This window comes from Platalea leucorodia (assembly GCF_965183815.1).
Source record: "Platalea leucorodia genome assembly, chromosome: 4".
Lineage (NCBI taxonomy): Eukaryota > Metazoa > Chordata > Aves > Pelecaniformes > Threskiornithidae > Platalea > Platalea leucorodia.
This window is the reverse complement of record NC_138826.1, coordinates 82862668-82889190: the sequence shown is the minus strand read 5'-3', so window position 1 is coordinate 82889190 and position 26523 is coordinate 82862668. Positions and strand designations below refer to the sequence as shown.

At 35.1% G+C, this 26523-nt stretch overlaps 1 protein-coding gene across 3 annotated transcripts in view; it reads right to left on the bottom strand.

The window, feature by feature from the left end:
- The window catches only part of PPFIA2 (PTPRF interacting protein alpha 2), a gene marked incomplete at both ends in the record, with an annotated part of 338647 nt that extends 312493 nt beyond the window's left edge, over positions 1–26154 (bottom strand). For all 3 annotated transcript variants that reach the window (XM_082308355.1, XM_082308356.1, XM_082308357.1), the window contains one exon: positions 25906–26154. In XM_082308355.1, the coding sequence (XP_082164481.1) occupies positions 25906–26154 (249 nt within the window). The remainder of the gene's footprint in view (positions 1–25905) is intronic.
- Between the last annotated feature and the right edge of the window lie 369 nt (positions 26155–26523).

Here is a 26523-nt window from a genome sequence, read left to right as displayed (position 1 = left end):
CGGCAACACCACTCCTGATGTACTACTCCGACTTCAGTAATCAGTCCCATAGAAGCCAGCAAGGAAGCATAAGTTCACTCTACAACCGAGATGAGAGCAGCTATAACCATTTTTCTACCACTGCCTGTTACTCCCCCTGCTACTTTTATGTAACTTCAAGACAAATTAACTTCAGGTGCTGCAGAATCCCACTTCGAAGCTCCTTTATCTGCAAGTAGACTGAGGGCAAAAACATCCTGTTGACAGTGGAAACCATCTGATAATAGGCTCTCTCCAAAGTAGTAACTCGGGCTAGGCCAACCTCCTCCCTGACACAAGGCAGAAGCCTGCAACCAGCCAGCCCACCAAGCCTCTTCCTGCACCCAGCTCCATGCCTTGTTTTCTGCTTGCCAGTTGGTTACTGTCTCCCTCCTTTCCATCAAACTCACTCAGGTGTAGCTAGCCAGCCCTGTGCTTCTTCACCTTTCAAGAACATGCAAATCAAGTGTTTGTTGGATGCAAGAAGTCTGTTTTCTATAAATAAGTAAAAATGAAAGAAAAAAGCACCTGTGATTTCATTCCAAATCAGTTTCTAACATTGGTTCTTTACTCCATCACCAGCCACTTTTTAATTAATATTAGTTAATTAATACTTCATGACATTTGCAGATATTGCTTTTCTTATGCAAAGACCTTTCTCTCAAAGCAAAACATATCAAAATTTTTATCTGCAGTGGAGCATATCTACATATTATGTGCCAGAAGCACTGTTTAAAAACAAAAAAAAACAAACCATAAAGTTATGTATAATTTAAAGGGACCTTGAGGTAACTGTGTCACACAGCTGTTGATGTGGGTTGAAAGCAATCAATCAACAATCTGAGGAAGAAAAGTGCACAATGAGGTTGAGATACAAATCAGTAATGTCAAATATCCTTCTGCTCATTTCTTGTTAGCTACTTCTGCACTCAGTTTTAAATTGAGTAAAATGAATCAAATCAGAAACTTTTTTACTTCCCAAAAAAGCCAAGATAATAATATAAAATGAATAAAATAACCAAACTATCAAAAATTACTCAATTGCCAAAATCCTTCCTTCTAAATTAGGCAATTTTGTGTCTCTGGAATAGGTCACGTTCTTATTCCACAAACAAACAACATGAGGCTGAACATTCCATGAAGCTGCTCCTTCTATTTATACATAGGCCCACGGGATTTGCTTTAAGCATCCGTGAAGTACAATGGGATGGCAGGAGCAGGGTTTGTGCGTGAGGCAGACTCTCCTACTTCCCTATCCCCACACTGTGTTAAAAATACGCTCTAAAGAGAAAAGCTTTATTTTATTAATACTGATACATAATTTATAACAGAGAAACAAAAGGAGCAGAATATGGAAACATTTGTATGCAGAGTACCGTTATAACACATTAATAAATTCAGGGCCCTGAAACCAAACTGGTTACAAAGCAACAGCAGAAAGAACCACTGATCCACAAAGGAACCATTTTGCTCATTAGGTTTTTTTATTATTTTTGTTTTATAATGCTTTAAATTTGCCTTTATGTATCAGTGTAACTTCCTTCCAGTTTGCTTGCTACTTTTACTGTCCTCCCCCTGTGGGCCTTTCTCATAGCTGTTCCGTTTCGCAGCGTACCAACCAAATGTTTGATTTTGTGCCAAAAATTATTACTGATGGACCTTACTTTTGTAAAATCCCTTTTTTTACAAAAGCCTTACATAGCCTTTTAGAACAACCCACATAATTTTTTATGCAGAACTTTAGAGTTCAGATTTTTACGATTTTAAGCAGATTAAGAAATGTAACACAACCCTTTGGAAAGAAGTTCAGATTCATTTTCCTACCCACAATGTATCATCATAAACAATTAAAGAAATAGTTGCAAGCCTATCCTGATTTTCACTCATATAGTTGCTAAGATACTAGCTGCATTTTATTATTACGCATGATTTTATATGAAATTCTTTTCAGCAGAATTTATTATAGCAGGGTTTTCCATTGCATCCAAGATATTGACTAAATTTCTTTTATTCGCATGCAGCCTAACCCTCCCATTCTAATTACACACAAAACCTAAATCATTTTTTTTTTCATGAACATGCAATGTTCATGTGCATTCTAAATTTTATGGTTATCTGACTTCTCTAACCTTTTATCTTTTGCAGTGTTGTCAAGAACTACCATATCACAGGACACCCTCTACATTTAGAGTTTCTAATGAAAAAAAATCGTATTTCGTACCGTATTACATATTTCACTATCAGTTGCAAACTTCATTTGTTACTTCAAAATGATGTCCCTTTCCATTGTAGTCTTTATATTTTTATTTTCAGTATTTGAGAATGCATTATGTCATTTTCCATCCTTTCATTGTTAAGTAAACTGTCTTACAATAAGCATTTCTTACCTCTATGGCCAGTTTACAACTTCATTTGACATGACGTCGTATTATTTCATCCTCCTCCTTCTTTCCCAATATTTTGGAGCAATATGCTTTTAACTGCCATGTAAACTTTTATTGAGAAAAACTTCTCAAGGCTGAAGTCTTCCTTTTCAACAATAAGCACTTTAACTTAAAAAAAATTAGGAATCTACCAAACTCCTTGACAATTTTTCATACTACCTCACCAATGATGTACTATCATCACTGACTGTACTCAAAATCTCATGTCCAAATTTGCCTTACCTCAACTTGTAGGTCTTGCTAGGAGACTAGTGAGTCCATTAGAAATCAGAAATGTTATCTCTGTATCTATTTTTACAGATTAAGGTTAATCTCGATTTATCTAAGAAATGACTTTTTGCTGTTTAAAATATCCTTTTAGCATCTAAAATTCAGATCATTTCAATAGGTTTGAAAATGGGAGGTAGTTTATTAACAGACTACCAATTTTGAAAAATGCTCAAAATATTTTTTGACACATTTTACATCAGCATGTTACCACATCTGACCTAGTTCCCCATCTAGTCTAGAACAAAAAGATTTACTAGAGATGCCATTTCAAGATTTTGTTGTCATGTCTTCTGATTAACTTTGGTGACCATATCCAGCCTTTAAGAAGCTGGTAATGTGTTTCATAAGTTAGATCATCAGTTTGGATTCTGTAACCCTCTACTAACAGTTATTGTAAGCCTAAGTCTATACTTCAAAAGCTTTTTAGAAAAAACGTATTGCTTCACCAGAGCTCTATAATCTTAACAGTCCAGTTAGAGTGTTTCTGTGACAACTGTACACATATATATCATGAGAAGTACCTATATACTCCCTATATAGGGTTCTCCCTCTAGGGAGAGGGAAGACTTACTGAAGATTTGTTCATTAGTGATGAGCTAGATTTAGTTTGTTGTTTTTTTTTTCTTTTTAGTTGGTTCCATTTCACGTGAATATTACAAGCCCACAAAATCAGGAAAACAAATTCAGATGATACTACTCCCAAAAGTTAGTTTTACTTTACATGCAACTGCATTCCCTTAGTGAGGCTGGTCACAGAATACGTGACCTAGACTACAAGCCAAGTCATGATTACAGATTAGAAAAGATTAACTTTCTTTTGAAATAAATCCACTCAGAAGAAAGATGACAGAGTGCAAAGTTATATATATTTGCATAACTCTGCCTAGAGGAGATGAATAGCCAGCATAATGTACCGTGCTCTCTCTATGACCTCTCTTATACGCAATTCAGCATCAGTTTTGAGCAGTCTGAGAAGCCAAAAAATACATACATTCTCAGCCAATTATACTCAGTTGGCCAGCCTGTAGGCAATAAAAAATAACATATGGTACTCTAGAGACCTACATTTTATACCAGGTTTGTATTTTTTAGCATTAAAGCAATGAAGCAAAATTACAGGTTTTTAATTTCCCCCAAAACAGACAATGACTAGATGAGAATCAAGGTTCCTCTTCCAAGAACTTGAAGCAGTGTAGGCTGTTGACTGCAGAGACTGCAGCTGCTAGCCACTCTGAGCTAATTACTGGCACAGTGAAGAGTATTTAACTGAAGCCAGTGGGTGTGAAAGTTCAGGTACAGGGCTCACAGAGGAAGACTGAAGGTTTGTGTAACAAGTCTGGTTGTGCCTAACAGTACTAACTTCTTTGAGGAATCAAAGACAGTCAGGCAAAAGATACCTTTAAGTATCTGAGCCATTTTTTAAAGTCAGTGAAACTAACAGGGATGATGCAGATGCCCCAAAGAATGAGGGCAATCTGTCCCAGCAGGACACGAAGTCGCCCTACTGATGTATGCCCATCTGACTGCTGTTATGTGGAGCAGCAATGACTGTATGAGCCTGCTAACTAGGTTAATCACCCAGCCTCTCAAGTGATTTAACCTATACTTGTTTTCCAATTTATATTTGGAAGCTGACAATGAATGTGGTATGAACAATCTACCGTGTTAAAAGCATCTTTAACAGTATCATAGAATTTGTTTAACAATCTCCTTGAAATTATTCTGAATTACACATCTATTAAAATGCTTGAGATTACCACTTAATAGCATCCTGTACCTTTGCAACTTAAATTAGCTAGACAATCTTCACAAATATAATCACTGAGCTCTTAATGAAATTTTTTATTAATTTCCAGAAGTGATACTTTTATAATTAGGGCTGCCACGTTAAGACTGTATCCCACCAATCTAAAATGCTTTGCAAGGAAGGGCAGTCATTTGAAAGTATTAAAGCACACATTAACCATCATTTATAGGGACAATAATACTGTATTTTTCCTTATGATGATTTTTTTCTTCCTTATTAAATGAAGTGCCCTTTTTTCTGCATGTTAGACGACTAAAACCCTGATGTAAGAAAGACTGTAAAAATCATATATGGTTTATAAACCTAAGTACATTATATCCCTTCAGTCAAGTAATTACATGAAGTATCTCTTATAATAAAAGGAATACCTCCAGATCATTAAGCTCTAAACCACTAGATAAGATCATCTGTGACCAAGTTCACTAGTATATTAATGACTAATTTATATCCCATATGAAGGAATTTCAAGACTCATTTTAGTTGAGAAGTATTTTTGTTTTAAAATCTCAATGAGAATTGTCATCTCTATCAAACCTCAGTTATAAACCTAATTGGGTATTGATAACAAACCACACTAATTTATACTGTTTTGTCACTCGGGCATATACAATTAGGTTCATCATCTTCCAGCTAGCAGAATTTAAAAAAGGCAGCAAAATGATTTTTAAGTCTCTGGGTGACAGAATTTAAGTTTTCTTAATCTTCTAAGAATGTTACCTATCTGCAATCTCCAAGGCCCCCCTGCTTCTTCAAAAGAGCACTGCCCTACCAACTATTTGAAGCCTACTGAAGACAAATGGGCTGAACAGAAGACCTTACCACTTGCTATAACCTGCAAAATCATAGCTTTTGAATATAACTGTCAGTGTAAAAACTGGATTGGGAAATTCCTTCTGAATTATGTATTTCAAATTTGGGGATAAATGCACAAAAAAAGAAATTAATCACAAAGCATGAGCCATTAATATATGCAAAATAAAAAGGTTTCCACATTTTACAATGTATTTGTAAACTTTCATAACCCAGTGCAAGTAGTGGAATCCTATTATTTCATAAACTCACCAGATCACAATACTATCAACTTCACCCTGGAAAAATGCACAGTTGTTCTCTTTCTGTGAATTATACAGTATCAGTTAAATAATTTTTTGTTAAATGTTAAAATGGTAGCATTTGTAGACTTTTCTCTTTCCCTTGAGAACTCAAAAAATCATGGCCCCAAAGTCACCAGCGGCCCTGACTGTCCCTGACCCCTCCCTGGTGCTCCCCGCACCCACCTATGGCCCAGGACCCCATGTCAGCCCCCATGGCACCTTCAGCCCCCACCCCAGTGATACTGCAGCAGGGTTGGTCTCCAGCCTCCCATGGCCCTGCCCTGCCCAGCCATGAGCCCCACCAAGCCAGCCCCACCCGTGGGTCTACATCCCAGCCTGGCCTTGGCCAGTCCCTGACTCCTGGAAGGTGCCCGGCGCCCAGGGCTGGGGCTTCCCTGGTGCCCCCCAGCTTCCCTGGTCCCGGCTGGGGCAGTGGGATGGGGCCTGGTGCCAGGCCCTGCCCTGACGGACCCCTGGATCCCAGGGAGCCCCCAGCTTTTGTAGCACCCTGACACTTTATGCCTATATGATAAAAACATCTAGAGCATTATTTATATTTTTAAAAAATTATAAAGCAATAAAAATCTACAGTACACACACCACACAACCACACTAAATATGAAGACTGCTAATATCTAAAATACAAAAAAATGTTATATAAATACCACAAGTATATGACGTTGAAAGCTCACCTTATATTTTTTGCATTGCTCTTGAATACTTAGTGAAAGACCATAGAAATCTGGCAAGATCGTGTACCAGTAAAATTAATTTGTATGTTAAATACACCCATTTAATAGCAATGCAAATCATTTTCCCATACAGTTTTGCATTAACCAATGCTGCTAAAACGTTGCTTTTTATTACAGTTATTCAACTATTTCAGCATATCATATCTGTGGCTCTTTTTTATTGCTTTAAGGCAGCTAGAAGTTGTACACACCTAAACTTAAAAGGAAGTGATGTTCAGAAAAGACAGCACACAGTTCTCTTTCTTTAAGACTATAGTCCAAAAATAAGCAGAAAATTAATAGACACCTAAACGGAACAGATAAAAGATGCAAAAAGAAGAAAGTTTTACAAAAAGTCTTCAACACACACAAGCGGCATTTTTCTGAGAAAGCTTGATGAAAGGAAGAGAACCTGAAAAGTACCCACCCATACTGGGACACTACAAATGCAAAGACTTATTTGGCCGTACCATAAACTTGAATGGCATCAATGACTGAATCAGAATTAATATGAAGTAGGAATTATATGCTGTATAAATTTTCCTGTGGTTATAAAGATGGATTTAAGATGTGTATTAATTTATAAACTGAAATTATTTCATTATCATATATTAATAAAAGATACATAGCTCCATTCCTTGAGAGTCACTGCTGCACAAGTATTAACACTTACTGAAAAACTGAATGCTCCAAAATGTATTGTACATCTTTCAAAGTACTCATCTGTGCAATGAACAAACCAAGAATGAAATACAAATCTTACTTTCTTAGCTACCTCACAAGTAGTTTCCACAACCTAAAACCTACAGTGCTCATTTGCCTGTAGCATAAATCAGAAGTTTCACCTTCACTTATTGTCATCCAGAATTGGCATTAAACCTTCCTGGTCTTGCACAGGTTATCTTTCTCTATTTGTTAACACTAATTTGTTCCCCATCTCCCCTTTCAAAAGTAACTTAAAAGCTTTATTATAACAGATTTCTTGGTAAAACTTTGCTCCTATGTTTCAACAAGAAAAGGCATTTAAATCTGATATGAGAATGTCCACACAATCTATTGCAAAAGCCAACTCAAAGTTTTATTTACTACAGTTTTTCAGACTAGTTTCAAACAGTACATGTCGATAGCACTCTGCTGTTCTCTTTGGAAGACTACTGTATACCTTAATAGAGCTCAATATTAAGAAACTAGAATAATGTACATCTTGGTGTATGGAGAGATTGCGTTTTCCTGAGTGACACAGGAAATGAGTCACCAGTCAGGTCAAAGCCTGGGCTACACCTGAGAAACATTAAAAAGGTAAAGAAACAGAAAGGAAAACATTTCAGCGATTTGACAAACAGCAAATTTAAGTGACTGACCTATGGTTTCATAGGGCATCAGAGGCAGACCTAAGTACTCCTGAGCTTTTCTAAATCACAGTCTAGTGTCTTGTTTTACAAGACTCATTTTCTTGCTGTGCACTCACAGCCCAAGTACAGACTCCCAAACATATAGTCCCACCTTTTTTGTTTGTATTCAAACTACTTCTGCAGACCGAATTAGCAGGAGTAAATGTGAATACTGCCATTCCTCACTACTCTATTTAAATTCATAAGTAGGTAGCTAGATGTACAAAGCTACGTTATCTGTAACTTACCATAAATAATTGCATGTGTGCTTTTACCCCGTAACCACAAGTTATACCTTCCGAAGAAGGCTGCTCTTTCAAAATACAGCCACTGTTACTTCTAATTAAAAAAAAAACAACCCTATGTTTTCTAATTAGGTACCTGTCTTGCTACAATCACTTTAAAAATTAGTATAATTTAAAAACTAAATAGAAATGATGCAACAATGGTCAATATTTTGACTGCTCACATAATACACGAGAGATACAGGCTTTGGGATATTTAAGACCTTTTTCCTCTAAAAAAATTGCACTGCCTCACTGTCTTCAGGTTCACTTTGCGGGAGGCGGGAGACCGTTTAGAACAAGAAAAGCATATCTGCAATCTACAAAGGCAATCTGTTCATCACTGACTGAATGCAGTTGTAAGATGACCCTTGATTTTCCTGCAATGTTTCTACCAGCTGAGTGACCCTGAACAAAGAAAGTAAGAAATGATCTACAGTGGGTTGTCTTCTCACTCCTTGATGCAATTGCTCCTCAGTCCTACTGTAGAAATGCAGATTAACTTTTTCAAAATGTTTTTAAATTTTTTAATTAAAGTAAGCATGCAGGTGACATCTATCTGTTTGAGATAGGAAAAAATACAAGTTTATCAGTTTTTCAGAGCAGACAGTTTAATGTGAAAGAAAAGAGACATCTTCTATAGGGGACAGCTAGACAAATGAAGAATTTGATTGTTTCACAGGCATTCCTACCAATAAATAGGTTGCAATTTAAAAAAAAAAAAAAAATACATACACTGCTCTGTAGAAATATCCCATTTTAATTTCCATAACATTTTACCCTGGTACAGAACACTGAAAAAGTATGAAACGTTAAATTAAACTTCATGTTGTATTTTGAGACGTAAATTGGCAACCTGGTTCAATTAGTTGAAACTAAACTCTCTACAAAAATGCCATAAGGCAAGAATTTAAAGTAGAGAACATCTTATGTGTTATTCCCAATGTACTCCAACTGCTTTGCTGAAGTTGCAAACCTTTCAGCTATAGTCTGTTCTCCTTCCTTCCTCTCCGTGTGATCAGTAATGCTGAGTACGTTATAGTTACTAAATGAGAAAGAAGGTCATCAGTTCGAGCTATGCCCAAAATGAGGAAGGAACTGCAAGGTATTGCTTTAGTTCACTGAACTGCAGAATTACAGAATGTGGTAAAATAAGCTTCAAAAGATCTCTATCCAAAGCTTCGTAAGAAATACTCCTATGCAGTTCCAGAAGGCCCTAAAGGCCAATTATCTCTGAAGTCCCATACAGAATATTAATTAGATTTCCAAGCCAAAAGGTTTGTATATGTCATGTTAGTTGTAGAAAAGACTTCCCATTAGAATTTCACTCAAAAATAAAGCCACTAATGTCAAATGCAGTGCATTACTTATGTTTGGAGACAAAGGGTTAGGAGACTAGACTGGTTAGATGATAGAGGGCAGAGAAAGCTCCTTAAATAATCCACTGACAGTTGCTTAAATAAACCATGTGCAACATATCTAACTACTGGAAATGTATATGGGCATATAGGATGAGTTCAATTAAAAAACAGAGAGGAAACATATTTGATTTCAAACCACAGAACAACAACTAATTAAACAGAAGGATGCCCTCTTTATTTCAAAATACTTTGCCTTTAAAAAAACGGCAGAATTACAAAGATCAAACCACACCATAGTATTTCTTCTTCTTTTTCTCTCAAGCTATGAACTGAGGCAATCAACTCTGCCACTATATAATGCTAACACTAATACCACTGAATAATGCTAAGTAAAGTTGGAAGCAACATGTTTGACCAGGAAGCGTTTTTCGGGAAGAAAGGTAACAAGAGACATAATTGTAGTGGAAGGCAAAATAACCACCATTTGTTGTTTTACTAAAACAGAAGGGAAATGGACAAATAGGAATTTTAACACCTTCATGAAATACGAATCTATTTTATGTCTCATTAAAAAAAAAAAAAAAAAGGCACGTATGTAGCATAGCCTCCTAAAGTAATCATTACCGAAAGTGGAATGTGAATGGCTAGACAGAGTCCTAGCTACTCTTCTTTCTGAAATCATCATATTTACATAAGTAAGAAGAATTCAGTGAAACACAACGGTAAATAACAGAACATATTTATGCTGATTTCACTGCTTTAAAATTAAAGTTTAGCGATTAACTGTTTTTAAAATTTAATTTCTAATAAACTGTTTTTATCTTCTACACTAGAGGGTTTTTTTTCTGATTTCCTTGATAACAAAAACCAGACAAATCCCCAAAACCTTCTTTTCATTTCAGCTGCAATGTTTTATTCCAGTTGAAGCTAATCTTTTTCTTTTCAAATAGGCAAATTCAAAACAGAAGACTATTTCTTAATGAAAACCATAAGGTGTTCAGAAATTTTTCAATGTAAAAAAAGTCTTCAACTTTTCTAATGTTATTTTTTTCCTTAACAAAAACAATATCCCAGTCATGACATGCTCTGAAAAATAGGTCTGGCTGTCAAAACAAGAATTTTTAGTGAATAATTTCTTTCTTCATAAAATGCAACCTCTGCTCCTAATACAGAATTGTATTTTTTCCCAATAAACTGTTTTTTCGAAGATGAATTTATATTAAATGGTTCCAAAATATTATTCTAAAACTGTAGAAATAAAGACTGAAAATATTTAAAAGAGTTTCTCTTTCATGGAAAATCCAAACTATGATGATTCAAAAAATAATGTTTTAGCTAATAAATAACATTTTACAGGATGATTATGCAATAAGATTAATTTTGGGAATTTTTTTAAATAAAAATCAGTGGAAACTTTTGTGCAGTAGCAACTGAATTTTAATAGAACTTCTCAGTTAATCGAACATATGTATTATTACTACAAGAAGGACTCCAGCAATGGCAGTGTAGCCAAGACTGGGCATGTGCAGCCACCAGTGTTTTATCCATATTCCATGTAAACCTACTGTCACAAGTGATTAAAACTGCTTCCAACAAGTGTGTATATTATAAGCACAAAAATTGCTTTCAGAAGCAACAAGCTGCAGAAGTTTTTGGGAAAAAAGGTCAGACATAGGGGAAAGGAACTTAGGTCTCCAATAACAATCTAAATAGATACCAATATCAATTTCACAACTAGAAATTAAAAGAAGGATCCTGCAGGATACTAGGGGTACAACATAATCAAATTATATAACTTATACTACTACATTACAAAATTACCATCCTATCAGAAAAGCAAATATATTACTTATCCTTGGCATGTAGAGCATCATCCTTTTCAAACCAGAAGATGTCACGAGCCATTTAAAATTCTGTTAATGTACAACCATCCATGTGAATATTCTAACACTATCTAGGGTGACTTTGACTTGTGTCACAGTTCTTCATACATAGTACACTTTATACTCATAAAATAAAATAACTCACTTTTGGAGGACAATGTACAACAATCATGAGTCACACCTGACTCATGGAAAAAGAGGAAGTAGGCAGGTTACGTTCTTACTCAAGGATATGTTCTGTGCAAAAATGACAAAAAAACAATTTTGCAGGGACAATGTATAATGTGCTCTTGCTCTTCTCAGAAGCAGGGTTATTAAGAGAACCCAAGAAGTATTTTGCATTCAGTAGTATCCATACCTTTCAATTTTTCCTTCTTACTTGGCGAAAACACTCGAATTGATGAGTCCACTAAATTTAACTTGCTATAGGACTTGGTCACATCTGTTTTCAGATTTTTAATTGCACCTGGATCAGTAGCTTGTAGTTAATTAATATCATGTATGCATTCTTTTATTTATTTCATTGCTTGCATACAGACAAGCACATTCATGTACATTCATGTACAAGACTGGCATGTTTACAAATCTCTAGATACTTTCTTTGAAAAAGTGCTAGCAAGGCTGATTTTTCATATCATTTAGGTCAATATCAGCTGGTGATGTCCTAAGTGATAAATTTTAAAAAAACAAAGTAGGGGGAAGTCCATGCAATGATTTTCTTAAATTCTACATCGGCTTAAAAGTGACTGGACCAGTTTTGGAACACAAACACTTTACTTCTATCTTAGGATAGAAGGAGTAGCATGTAAGCTGAAGTTGAAAACCTGCCCTCAGCTGCAAATGACAGAATTCTGGGAAAGCATTCTGGAGATCTCACAGTACAGTGCTTGTTCTGTTGTTACTCCTCTCATTAGGCCTTTGCTTTGACATCTCTTTGCGAGCAGCTGGTGTGTGTGCTCTAGAAATGAGCACTATGGAGTTATGAACTTGGCAACACTTGCCTATATGTTATGCCTAAGGTCATTCTCCCATCTCTGGAAAAATCAAACATAGAATTGTAAAGCTAAAACAGTTCTTAATGTATAGGCCTACAAAACTTCTGCTTTACATCAGTTTTGTCCGTATGACTTCAAATAAAGTGCTTTTTTATTCTCATCTGGAAGGCATCTTAAAATACACCTAAAAACATCTGTAACTCTTCCTTTGTTAAACTATAACTAAAAGAAACACTTCTGTGGCTTCTTTAAGGGGATTATTAGCATATCATTATCACCACGCAAATTAGGTAATATAGGAAATTTACTTTGGAAAAAAAACATCGTCATGAGGAAGGGCTCAAAAATGCAGCACTGGGTTAGGACAAGTAGCGTTTTATTCTGTCCAGAGCAAAAGTGATTCTTCTCACTTCTCTTTCTATAATGTCTGAGAATACAAATAATGACCAGCAACAAAAAAATTCTTTTTCTGTATCTTCTAACACAGATCAAAACATTGATTTTTTTATTACCTTAAATTGTTAGTGATCTTCCTGTAATCCTAGCTATCATAGATCTGTAATATGAAAGTAAGAAGCAAAATTCTGAAGGATGTATTCAAACAGGAAAAAACTGGCAGTGTATGGTTCAGATTCAAGCATGCCTGAATTATAAAGAATGGTAACCAGCTGAAATAGTGAAATTAGAAATATATAGTGATATTTTTAGCGGCAAACATACACATTTTAGCAAGTCTGGTTCAGGTTATTTGAGATCTTGTATAACCATTTGTTTTGGAAGTCAGATCATCAACTTTCAGACTTAAATGTAGGTTCCCAAGTAATCTTCACTGATCCTTATAAAGTATGCAGAAGTTTCTATTTGTATGGAAATAGAACCATCTGCCCATGCACAGGATTATTTCTGAAGACTTAATCTGAGAATTTATAAGTGCATAGACACGTTCAATTTTGTGAAAAACTGTGCTTCTGCTTGAAAGCATTTTTTGAAATTTACAATAAATTTTTAGAAATTACAATTTTCAGTAAACAATACCTCCTCAAATCCACCTATACCGTCCAAATATTGAGTCTCTGTAGGGAATCTATACAATATATGTGAGATATTATTAGATCGTTGACTGTATGCCTGTAACTGCATGCCATGGTTGTGGCCAGAAGTAGTAGTAGTTCACACTGAAAATGGATCAGTGGGACTACACAAAAGTAAATATACATTTCTTTCTTAATACAGGAGACAGTTAAATTTGGATTATAGCTAAAAGCCTAAGTAGAGTTAGGTGGAAAGGAAAATGAGCCACAGAACTTAGTTGGATATTCAATAAAATAGGATAAAGAAATGGGACAAGTCAATTGATTTATTCTCCACATATACAGTGTTAGAATTTTAAATATATTTTGGCTGACAAAGTTTGTGTTAGTTTATAGCAGATACAAACCACAACTCAAATAATAGTCAGGTATCTGGATCTGATATGAATGTCTAAAAATTACTGAACAATAGAAATTCTCTATCTTAAAATATCTCATTTTTTCTCGGAATACTTCTGATACCAAGATTTTATTGCTAATGACAAATTAATTGAATAGGAGCAATTATATCTATCTAGTGTTCATTATTTCAGAAGTACTGTCTTCTACACTGTTTTGACCAAAGATGTACAACAGTGTGCTTACGCGCCAATTATATGAGATAGTATTCATCCTTCACCTTTTAAAAAAGAAAACATTGCAAATGTGTTCAGCATTTCTGAATGTCTTGGGTATTCATAACTCCCATTGTCAATGCAGGATTTGATATTATTAAGCAAAGGAAGTATAACACACAGTGTATAAATATAACCTCCAAATTCCATCTCCAAAACACACTTGTCCAGATGGCACTTTTATTCATTAGTACCAAAGAAAGAGTAACTTTTCTTTCAGGAGATCAGAAAATCTATTTTCTGAACGTAGTATTTATCTCAGAGTGTTCAATGCCTATACAATATTTGTCATTATAACAGAAAAAAAATACAAAAATCAGAGTTTTGCACTGCAGACTCAAATACTGCCACGAGCCTTGTTTTGATAGTGAGAATGTCATGGAGCGCTTTTGATGTGGGCACAGGGCAAATATTCACATTTGCTTAGCTAGGCTAGCTAAAAATTAACAATCACAAATGGTCTTGCCCAACCAAAACATCTTCTAGAAGCCCCATCACGCCCAACCAAAATGTTTTCCAGAAGCCCCTGCATATTTCTTCCCTAACTCACTAGGATATGACTAAAACACTGTCCAAAGAACTCCAGAAGTAACTGCATGCATTTCAAGAAGCACTGCTTTCTCATGCATGTGCCCAGTCTTCCCAATAACCCATGAAACTGTAGACATGTGGGGGGCTATTCAGGCAGAAGATCAGGCTCCAAAGGAATCACAGACAGGAAGGATGTTCCAAGTCAGGGGATGAATTTCTCCTTATAAAACTGCAAGGTTGTTTTTTATTGTGTGCACTTGTTTAAACATGTAATGCAATTATTTGATAATGGATGTAACTTCAATGCCAAACAGCTAGTGAAAAAATTATGATAACAGATTCGCAGCCTCTCTGACCCTTTGCTCAGCTTGCTCCTTAACTACTTGCTCTTTAAGGACTAGTTCTATCACTGATGGAAATAAATGGAAAAAATTCCATATTGACTTCCATGAACTCTGGCATAGGGCTTTACTTCCTGTGCAGACTGTATTTCACTCTACCCTTCTTATTGAGTTCTACCACTTTGATGCAGAAGTATGGTTTATGTACTTGTTCATTACTTTTTCATTATTACTCCTTCCCTTTATTTATCATTATGTTCCCTTCTGCTTGGAGTCTCACAAAAAAAATACCATATGGGAAAAAACAAATCTGTAATATGGTTACTTCAGAATTTCAAATAAACCAACCTACAACAGAGGACCTTACTGTAGGTCCCCAAGATTTATTTCATATTATCTGTTTTGACAGAAGATTTACTGTCATAACAAATTGACTGTCAGAGTATAATTGGGGTTTTTTTAGAACTTATACATGGTAAAAAATGCAGCAGACCAGCAATACTTAAAAAAAAAAAAAAACAACAAAACCAACATAATCTGATCCTAACTAGGAAAAAACCACACACTTAAAGGATAAGATATACTCAGCAATTGATGATTTGGAGCAGACTCTTGAGTAGGCTGTAGAAATGTTATATTACATAAAATAAGGTTACTCTACTTGGCCCTTAACTTCTATCCATAGAAGTTCAGATTCCTGGGGATCACATGAAAGACACACATTCAACAATACAAGCAAACCTGTTTTCTTCAGATTCAACAGGAAAACTCCACAGACTTCAGTGAGAGCTAAATTATGTGTACTTTGGAAGAAATCATGTCCTTAACATAATTTTATGTTTTTGAGCAAATACTTGATAGCATAGGCAAATATTTGTTAATATAGAAGACAGCCTGAACAAGACACTTATAAAAGCTGATTCTTAAATATTCTGCATTTTCTTTGCTTTTATTAGAGAAATTATTAAGGAAGGAATATGTACTTTCAAGAAGCTACATTTTTGTCTTGCATTTTTGTCTTGATGTGCTGTTCTTGGATGATGTCTGAGCCTCTACCATCCACTTTCAAGGACATGAGCAAAGAGTATCCCATCAGAGTTAAGCTCTATAAAATTGCTTTATTTTTTCCTCACTGCAGAACAGAATAGAATAGATCTGTTGGAACGGACCTACAATGATCATCTAGTTCAACTGCCTGACCACTTCAGGGCTGACCAAGTTAAATCATAGCTGGGGTTGTTTAGCCTGGAGAAAAGGAGGCTGAGGGCAGACCTTATTGCTCTCTACAACTACCTGAAAGGAGGTTGTAGTGAATTGGATGTCTATCTCTTTTCCCAAATAACAAGCGATACAACAAGAGAAAATGGCCTCAAGTTGCACCAGGGCAGGTTTAGGTTGGATATTAGGAAAAATTTCTTCACTGAAAGGGTAGTTGGGCACTGGAACAGGCTGCCCAAAAAAGTGGTTGAGTCCCCATCCCTGGAGGTATTTAAAAGACGGGTAGACGTGGTGCTTAGGAACATGGTTTAGAGGTGCACTTGGCAGTTAATGGTTGGACTTGACGATCTTAAAGGTCTTTTCCAACCTAAACGATTCTATGATTCTATGATTCTATATTATTAAGGCCATTGTTCAAATGCCTCTTAAACACTGATAGGCATGCCTATAGCTATTACGACTACAGCTGATATGAAAACTAGAAAAAAAACCCGTGACTGCAGCTGTTACAAAAACTATGGTGTCTACAATTTTCATGGCAACAGATTCATTTATAAGGACATGGATAACCATCTCTGCTCTATTCCATTGACCAGCACCATTGTATTTTTATCGCATATTCAGTCACATGTCTTTATAAGCATTCAGATAATGAGCCATCAATAGTTAATGTAGCAGTTGATGTGCCTAGTTCCAGCTAAAATAATTGATAGCAATGTTTATGAAGCAGATACAGAGTGAAATGGGAGTACATAGTCTTGTTGCTAGCTTGAGGCATTCACCACATGCTCCTCCTCCTCTAAATATTTATGTTTCTGTCTTTTTTCTTGTACCCCAGCTTTTTCTTCTTCTGGACTGTCACATCAGTCTTCTTCAGTCATCAAGTATTTATTACAAAGTCCACAGCTTTTAAGAGAAAATCTGCTTGCAAATATTTGCAATATGCTACTGAATACACAGAACTTCACAAGAGCAAGAAAGTAAACTCATACTTGAAAAGAACTCAAGTAATTACTTGTAGGTACAATTATACGTATGATTGTGTTCTGTTGGGAATATGCTGGCAGTTTAAAAAAAAGACAGTCTAGAGAGGAGCCAGCTAAAGCATTGTCCTACTTACACCACTGACACAGCCAGTCTGTGTTTTGACAGATAATATTAGTTAGGAGTCATCAACCATAATAAAATTGGTTTTTAATACCACACAAACAACTTTTATTCACTTCTGTGTAGAAAAGGAATAGCCATGTGTACATGTTCTGTAAGTAACTGAGGAAGGTAACACTTAAATCTTTCCTAAATGTTTCTAAGGTTGGACACAACTAATAGTTCAGCATTGTGTTCCACTTAAAACCATTGTAACTTAATAATGCCAAGTTTCCTTTGAATTCCAGATGCTCTGCCTCTCCACTATACATTTAAATCCTGTAACATAATGTACTTACCTCTATTATTTACCTTATTAGAATTAGTTTAATAGTTACATTTAATATCTAGTCTTTTGTATACATATCAATATGCTTCCCTTAATATTCATATCTTGAGATAAACAGCTGAGATAACTAGGAAAAAAGCATCATTCCAATTTGTTCATGAAAATATTTATGTTCATATTTAGTAATCTAAACTGATTTTGGCAGTCACAAAGACTTGCTACTTGCACTGACTTCAGTGGGAACTACATGGGTTCAGAACACCTGAAAATGAAGACATTTTTATTTAGTAGCCTGAACAACTGTTCTCTAAGACAGTGGAAATCTCCTAGAGATAGCAAGATGCCTCACTGGACTTCTGAGACAGAAAACTTGGAACTTCCACCTCAAACACATGGGATAGGATCTCCATTTCACTTGTTGGAATTCTTTTTAAATTATTCTGTGGAAATATGAGAAAAAAAAAATTCTCTTGCAATACAAAGAAAATCGATGGAGACCTTACAAAATCCCTTCATACAAGAGAAGGTTTTAGTACTTCAAAAAAAGTACTGATTATTCATTCAAATATACAGGATGCCATTGGTACTCTATGTTCTTCAGCATAGCCAGAAAGAAAAAAAACAGGGAGAAAAGCCATCATTCCATCTTCATCACAAGAACAAAAGCTATTTTAAGAACAATACTGTGAATCAAACTATTATTTCTACCCAAACAGCAAATACTTGAAATTGCTTAGCAAATGTCCAATCTTAAATTAACAAAATTTATTTTCAATTATTTAAAAATGTGTTTATTTTTTTCTGGTGGACTATTTTATTTTTGTATCTATGTCACTATACATATCTATATGTATGTCACTATTTTGTATCTATGCACTATATGCACACACATTTAAAGAGAAAATACAACCTCAGAATAAGGCCCTGCTGAGATACTGTTGTCTTCCTGTATATCCTTCTTGTCCCTGGCAGTAAAGCATTCATTGTTCATCAGTATTGGAAGAAATTGCGAGGCTATCAACAAAATTCTCTAATTACAATGCTATTAAAGCTTAATATTGATCAAATTACATAAACTGGTTCAATAAAACAAGGTCATTACATTTCCCTCTTTGGATTTTCCCTTCTATCATGCCTCCAATAAGCATTTCTAAATAAGTGGTATCTTTTTAGATGAAATAAAACCTTAATGATTACCAGTATATTTCTATTACTGATCTTATTACTGAATTATTGTATCTAACAATTAGCTGAAATCTATGGGGTACTAGGGGATATCAAAGGATTCTTTTTAGCATTGCAGTCCCACACCCCAAACAATTCTACTATCTATATCCAGAAAGAACAGATTTTCAAATAGTAGTAATGATAATATTTATCAGAGAGAAAAAAAAGATTGCAACATCTTGAAGAATTTCTACTTAATTAGAACTAGGTGTTTAGATCTCCACCAGAGAGATTCACTGGAATCACAGTACACTCAAAGTTGCTGGAAATAAAAAAAAATAAATAAAAATAGATTAAGAAACTGGAGCCATATCCCCTCCATGTTCCTTATCAAGACCAAAAAGAAAGTGTGACTTTGATTCTTTAGTACTGGACATTTCCCTGTCTATTGTAAAATTCATAGTATAGATAATTTAAATGAAATAGAAACAGGCAAGTCAATTGTTATATTGCACATGTAATATTAGAAGGTCTTTCATAAAGTTGTAAATTTTTATTAAATATTTCATCCAATGAAAAGTCACACATTTGTTTGCTAGCTACCATTAAGAGAGTTGTTTATTATTGCTGTACAATTTCTCAGAGGAGGATGCTGTCTCAGATGGACTAGATAACCTTTAAAGGTCCCTTCCAACCCAAATTATTCTATGATTCTATGAAACAGATTAATATGTGTTTCAGTAACACCCTCTTCCTAGGCCTGGATAGCTGGCCCTGCTTTGCAGGAGGTTTGGACCACTTGAGTTCTAACAGTCCCTCTCAGTATAAACTATTGTATAATCTCTACCAAAGAATAGCATATTTAGACTGCTGTCCTTTTAAAATGTCCATTTTAAATTTAGGTTTTTTATACCCATGCACAGAAGAATTCACCTCATGTAAGTTTAGCTATCTGAAAGTTGTATCACCCAAGCGAGGCATTAAGGCTCTTTCTATGGTCACGAGAAAAAAACAAAAGAAAACCAGAGCATTCCCAGGTTCACCCTAACCATCTTACAGAATGAACTGCCCTTTCTGAATGGCCTATTTTTCCCATTTTCTTATAGAAATCTGCTAACATAAATGCTGAGTGAAATCAGAATTTAGACCTTCTTTACAAAAAATCCAGCAACTGCCCAGTAATGGAGATCAAAACACACATGAAGGTAAGATTTGGTAAATAAAGAAATAGATATTTTATGTATTCTTTAAAGCAACAAAAACTGTGTACCAACGTATTTTACCCACTTGAAAATATCAGCATAACTACAGCAATGTCAGTGATGGTATGACATTTCCATCATCTGTGAATTTTCTTTAAAACCAGATTTTTTATTCAAAGACTGAACAAAATCAATGTATTACTGTAAATCAAAGCACTAGTGAATGAATGCAGGTCACGATCTACCACTTTCAATTGGACCAATATTTCACCTATGAAGTTTGCTTTCAAATTGTGATTATGACAGGCTTTTCAGCCTTGCAACAGCATTTCTCTAAGTTCTTTTGGACTTTGAAGTGTAAAAACTCTTTAGCAACATATAAAAATAAAAAATGTTGACTTTACAAAATAAGCACAAAACTTAAAAAAATTTGTTACAATATCATTGACTTTTATTATTAAAGTAAACGAAAATCAACATTTTATTTTTATTAAAAAGACTTTGAAAGAATTTAATATCTTTATTAAAATTATATAAACATTCAAATTGAAAATCAAACCGTTGTATTTGAAAACTTAATTTGGAATTTATTTTCTCAGAATCATCCACAATATAATTCTGCTATTGGTTCTGATTCTAACTGAAAGTAACTCACTCAGAGTGAAAAGATATTACACTTTTCATCAATCCATTAATAATGAGCCCAGTGATGGCTAGCTAAATTCCCAGTGCAGGACAGGAGAAAGAGACTGACTTTGACAGTTATCAGAGAAATTGTCCTGACTTTGACAATCACCAGAATCCATTTCAGCATCTTAAAGTCTTTTAAAGTGCTTGCAAAGTTGTTCTACTTTATCATCTTACACAGCCACAGGCCTAGGCCACATTGTTATCCCTGTTTCTGGTAATATAATATTCAAGAGGCAATGGGCACAAACTGAAACACAGGACGTTCCCTCTGAACATCAGGAAACACTTTTTTAATGTGAGGGTGACTGAACACTGGCACAGGTTGCCCAGAGCAGTTGTGGAGTCTACCCTCAGAGATATTCAAAAGCCATCTAGACACAGTCCTGGGCAGCCTGTTCTTAGTAACCCTGCTGGAGCAGAAGGGTTGGACAAGGTGACCTCCAGAGGTCTGTCCAACCTCAACTGGTCTGTGATTCTGTGAATATTAGATTAATTTCTAAATAAATCACTGAGGAAGTACATTATTAATGAACAAAATATACATATTTGACTAAAGAGTGATGACCTATCAACATCTTCCTAAAAATAATACCTCAGCATCTTCCATACCTTGAAACTTACTTTTGAAAGACTAAAAGAAACGATAAAACAACCACAAAACAAGCCTGATTCAGCATTGTTTATCAGAGCACATTTATGATTATTATAACTTTTATGACTCTTATGATTCATTATGTCTTACAATGACATAAATTTTGTTTTTTCAATGTTTGTTTACAAGGCAACTAATATAGGTGACATTTTCTAGACAATTTATCTTAGAGAAGATTATGGTGAAATTTGCTTGGGAAAGTTGTGACTGAACATTTTCCTCTTTCTACCACTCAAAACAGGAGTTACAGTTTCTAACTAGTTGCTAACCTTTTTAGTAGAGCACTCTTTTACGCTACAGAAGAAAACCTAATTTTAGTCCAATAAAATAAAAACATACTGTTAAGTATGCTTCCCCATTACTGTAGAGCTGTATTGTATTTAGCAATTATTATTTTTTTGCTGGACTCAAGAGTCATGACCTAAATACAATAAATTCCATTCATAAGGGAACATGCAGTGCAGACCCAAATACACTTTCCTTAGAGTCTTCCGCTGTCAACAGGCAGCTTTGGGAAGAATAAACAAGACCACTTGTGAACTAGATTCTTAATATCAGAAGACCTGTTACACACAGAACACTTCTCAACTGTACTATCATGTAATTCTAATAGTTTTAGTAAAAATATTCAGACTCATGTTCCATTCTTTGTGTGAATGATCCCACACAAAGTGGAATCTCTCTACAGTAAAGTCTGAAATAAAGAACAGGAAGGGGTGTTCTGGGTCAAGTTCAGAGGTTAACCAAAGGTACTATGATGTAGAATGTCTTTCACATGAGCTTCATCTTGAGAACAGTTTGGGGTTTTTACCCTGACTTTGTCTAAGAAAGATGGATTCTGAATGTCATTCCTTGATAATTCAGGAATGAAATTCCTCTGATGAATGATATATCTTTGTTCATGGTACCTTACATTCATTGATTCCTCCATCAACATTATTTTTGGCTTAAACTATTTCTTTCATCTTCACCTAGTCGCTCCATCTTCCTGCCTCTCCAAGAATATTTACAAAATCACTCATATTCCCTCTCAACTCAGTTTTCCTCAGAAGTAAGAAAACTTCAATTAGTCTTTTCATGCAGAAGATGTTATTGCCTCTTTGCTCTAGGAGTCTTTTTCTGAATCTCTTCCAGCTTGAGGCTGGCTCTCAATCACTACTGAGCCAGAACCCAGACAATAAGGTTCAAACTACCATCTGGTTTAGCTACATTAATACTTATCTATTTCTCATAGTAATCTCTTACATAATACATTTTAGAATGATATTCGCCTTTTTTACACCCACCTCCCATTGGCTGCCTACAACCGTTCTATAACATCTATTTTCCCTCTCTACTACTGCTACCTAAAAGGTCAGAACATAAATTTTTGTTATTAACTGCTAGATATAGGGCCCTCATCTTTGTACCATGCAGTATCATTCCACCTCTGTTATTCTTGTTCTTGGGTAATTGCGTACTCATTCCCTTAGTTGACTGTTCAACTCAATTTTGGGTCGTCTAAAATTTCCACTAGCATGCTCCTTCTTCTTGTGCTCAAATTAACGAAAATTGACCCCAAAACACATTCTTAATCAACTACTACTACTAGCCTCCTTCCATCCTGTCCATGTCTACTGTATGTGAAATTTTTTCCTCTCTCTCTTTTATTACTTACCTTACTAATTATCTTACTTTTTCTTACTCATTTCCCGTCTACTAGTAATTTAAATGGGGCCACTTCAGAAGATATATATTTTAGGGATATCATAGTTCCCTAGTCTTAACAGTTCTTGTACCAAAGAGTGATATTGAGTTATTCTGTATAAAGATAATTTTGGTAAACCCTTGTCATATTTTTAAGTTAACTTTTTGACTTATTATTAGTTTTTCCTCCAAAATAAGTTTTAAAGTCTTCTCTATTATTACATTTAGTCTAACTGGTCCGTAATTGCCTTCTCACTTTTTTCCTCCTTCCTTAAACATAGCTGTTCAGTTAAACATAGATGTTCACAAAGTTAAGACTGCTAATCTAATGGAAATAAACATTAGTTCAATGAGAGCAATTAACAAGACAACTGTATTTCTGTACCTCAAACTTGAAAGACATAGTTAACTCTATACATTGTTCTGTTGCAGTATAGATCAGTATAAAAACTTTGAGCCATCTACAGTCATACTTCGCATTTTGGTTACAGCACTAAAAGTTGTAGTTGTAACAACATTAACTAGTATCTCAAGCTTCATATTTAATGTTATTAATTATTTGTTATTTCCAATCAGACAAGATTTTTTAATGGCTCATTCCTTACCCCAGTTTTCATGTGGGTTCTTTTTGTTCAGATTCTATTTATGAAAAGTGCAATGATTTTTCCAGATCATATTTTTAACTTTTTAAGACAATAAACAAAAACAGTGTCCTAGCAAAAATACTTCGGAATGTAACTGTGTCAATACACACGTTCTACATGCAAAGCACTATGTAAATGCTAAGAAATAATTGAATTTTGAAAACCACTCAAGAAATCGAGAGCAAAAAGAAATATATGCTGATAAAGTAAGACTCACTAGATGTCACATTATAACTAAATAATAATCATTGCATAGTTATCGTATATTTACGTATTCTTCTCTTAAATCGAGTGAACACAGAATTCTTCCTCTCCATGATGAAAGGACTGGGTAGCATTTTGTCATAGGGCTAGGTGAGGCAGCTAGCAATGCAAGCTTGCCATTCATAAAACCATAAACAAAAAAGAAAATTATAAAAGTACTATGTAAAATATCTCAAGTCCAGAAAGGAAGCTAAATAGTATGGCAGTCATATGGAAGTTATTTTCCTGGAAGGCTGTATTACTTGAATGTTATATTATTAGGCCAGTGTTCTGTACTTATAGAAACAGATTTCTACAGAATTGAATTACTTATATGAAGATCTAGACAACCTAATTGATGGGAAAAAAATCTGGTTCTGCTTTAAAGTGTAAGCAGTATGTCACACAGTTCCTCATATAGGAAACCCACATCTCTACTTAGATATATGGATGAATGCTACCTGAAATAGGCATTCTTAATGGTACATGGTAGTGCAGAGTGTTCAACTGACAGATCAATTACTTTTAGGGGGTCTACAGCTATCATTTAAAACCACACAGCACCAACATTTACTAGAAGAAATAGAGATTAAAATCATATCGTGATCCAGTTCCTTAGAATTTCTTTTTCTTTTAGGCTCTGTATCACAGTTATGCTGAATATTATTTTCCTTAGCTAGTCTGCTGCATTTTAGCAGGAGTTTTGCTTATGTGAGACACAGAAACATTGACTTAGACACCTGCTAGTGCTCAATAGAAATACCTCACAATGGGCTGAGTGGAGAGTGCCTCTGTACTAAGCAGCACACCGAATGGGTGTCCACAGATGCAGAACTTCCTCTCCAGATTTCTAGCAATAAATCTTTGAATAAAGGATCTATGCTGTCTTTCACTTTTTCTTTTACACTCTCTATGAAGAGACACCAGTGGAAAAGAAGCTCAATTGCCCACAAATTAGAGAAAAATAAAAACAAAAAAACCTTGATTTGACTTATATCAAGATCATTGCTACTCCTTTTTGTTTGACCCAAGCCAAGTGTAGTCATTCTTACTGCCTGGAGCTAATGCTGAAGTTGCTAATGCTATTCTTCAAATGATTACAGTCTCTCTCTCCTTTTCAGCCCTATCCCAAGATATTCCAATAACCTGCCAGGGTTATGCCACTGCTTCTGTTCCCTACTCCAGTGCGTGCCTTTTTCCTTTTCTGTCTTTAAGAACTTTCTCACTGACTTGATTCATCCTTATCACCTCCTTCTTCCAATCACACAGCTGAATCCATCTTCCTTCTTCTCTAGCCACTGTCTAATAGGTATACAACTTTGCCCAGGCAAGTATGTCCAGGGACTCACGCTTACAATCAAATTCTCTTGCAAGTGACAGTTGGGAGATGCAAAGAAAATGACATGGAGAAAAACTGCGTTTTGACTCATGGTATATTTCAAATGTCTGGCAAGATATACAGACTGAACTAAGATCTTTCTTTGCTTTTAGTTCTAGTATATTGAAAAATAATGTTATATTGATATATACTTTTGAAATATAATATCATATTATTATTTTAACTGAAGTAGTGTATTCTTCAGTTCCTAAAAAAAAAACCAAATTGTATATAATGAAATTTATATCATTATTTTAAAAATGAATAAAAATATTAAGATATCAGTTGTTTTTTGTTTTGTGTGTAGTTCATTGTTCAACCTACATAAGCTAGTTTTATTTGTTGTAATGCTATTTAGAAACTCTTATGTGGAATAGAGTCTGTAGGAAACGTCATCATTGTTTTTTCTTCATTCCCACCATTAGACCTCTAATTTAAATGATCCCTCATCTGTTACAAATGCTAGAGCAACAGCCAAAAGAACCAGTAGCTACAGGCCTTCATCTTGCTCTCCTTGAAGTCAACAGCATTACTCCTACTCTGAACTGTGAAGAGAAGACAGGTCCCAAACAGGCCAAACCAGGTACTATTAAATCAATAGGAGTTCTGCAGCCGACTTCAATAGGAGCAGAATTTGGGCCTGAAGGAATAAATACTGATTAGGGTTAAAGTAAGTGACATTAAGTAGAAAATTGGTGAACCTAAAATAAAAAAAAATCTTTATAAACTACATACCTGAGGCAGTGCTGAGTTAAGCTGTCGCTGGAGGGAGTCTCTGTCGTAGATGACATCCTGTAGGCGTTGCTGTGCAAGTGACAAGCTTTCCTGTGTCTCCCGAAGAGTATCAAGGAGACGGTCCCTTTCATCCAGCATGTTCACCATCAGCTGCTCGAAGTGAGAATCCGAGTCTGAGCCACTGCTTTGGGACCCCCGTTGACTCATCGGGGTGTCCTCGTTTATCGTTGGCATCACTTCACACATCATTTCTTTAAAAAAACACAAATCAAAGAAAAGCTCTTCAGTAGAAAAACATTTGAGGGGATTTCATAAGAGGAATTAACTCTGTCACATGGACACCGTTAGTAGATTATTGCATTGTTCCCTCTTTCAACTTTGTGCTTTCAATGTTAATCAGATGGTCGATAGACAGGCATTAAATACAGTGACTAATTCCACGCAGCAAAGACTTTGAATGTGCTTCCTAAACTGAGAGAAGAATGACTGGAAGGAGATGGAGGGTAACAGAATATTTTAAATTATTAATAGTTTTGCAAATAATGCTCTCTTAAAATGACAGAAGAGACTTCCTCTGCAATTGTAGTCTCCTTTATCATTAATATTCTCCACTCCCTT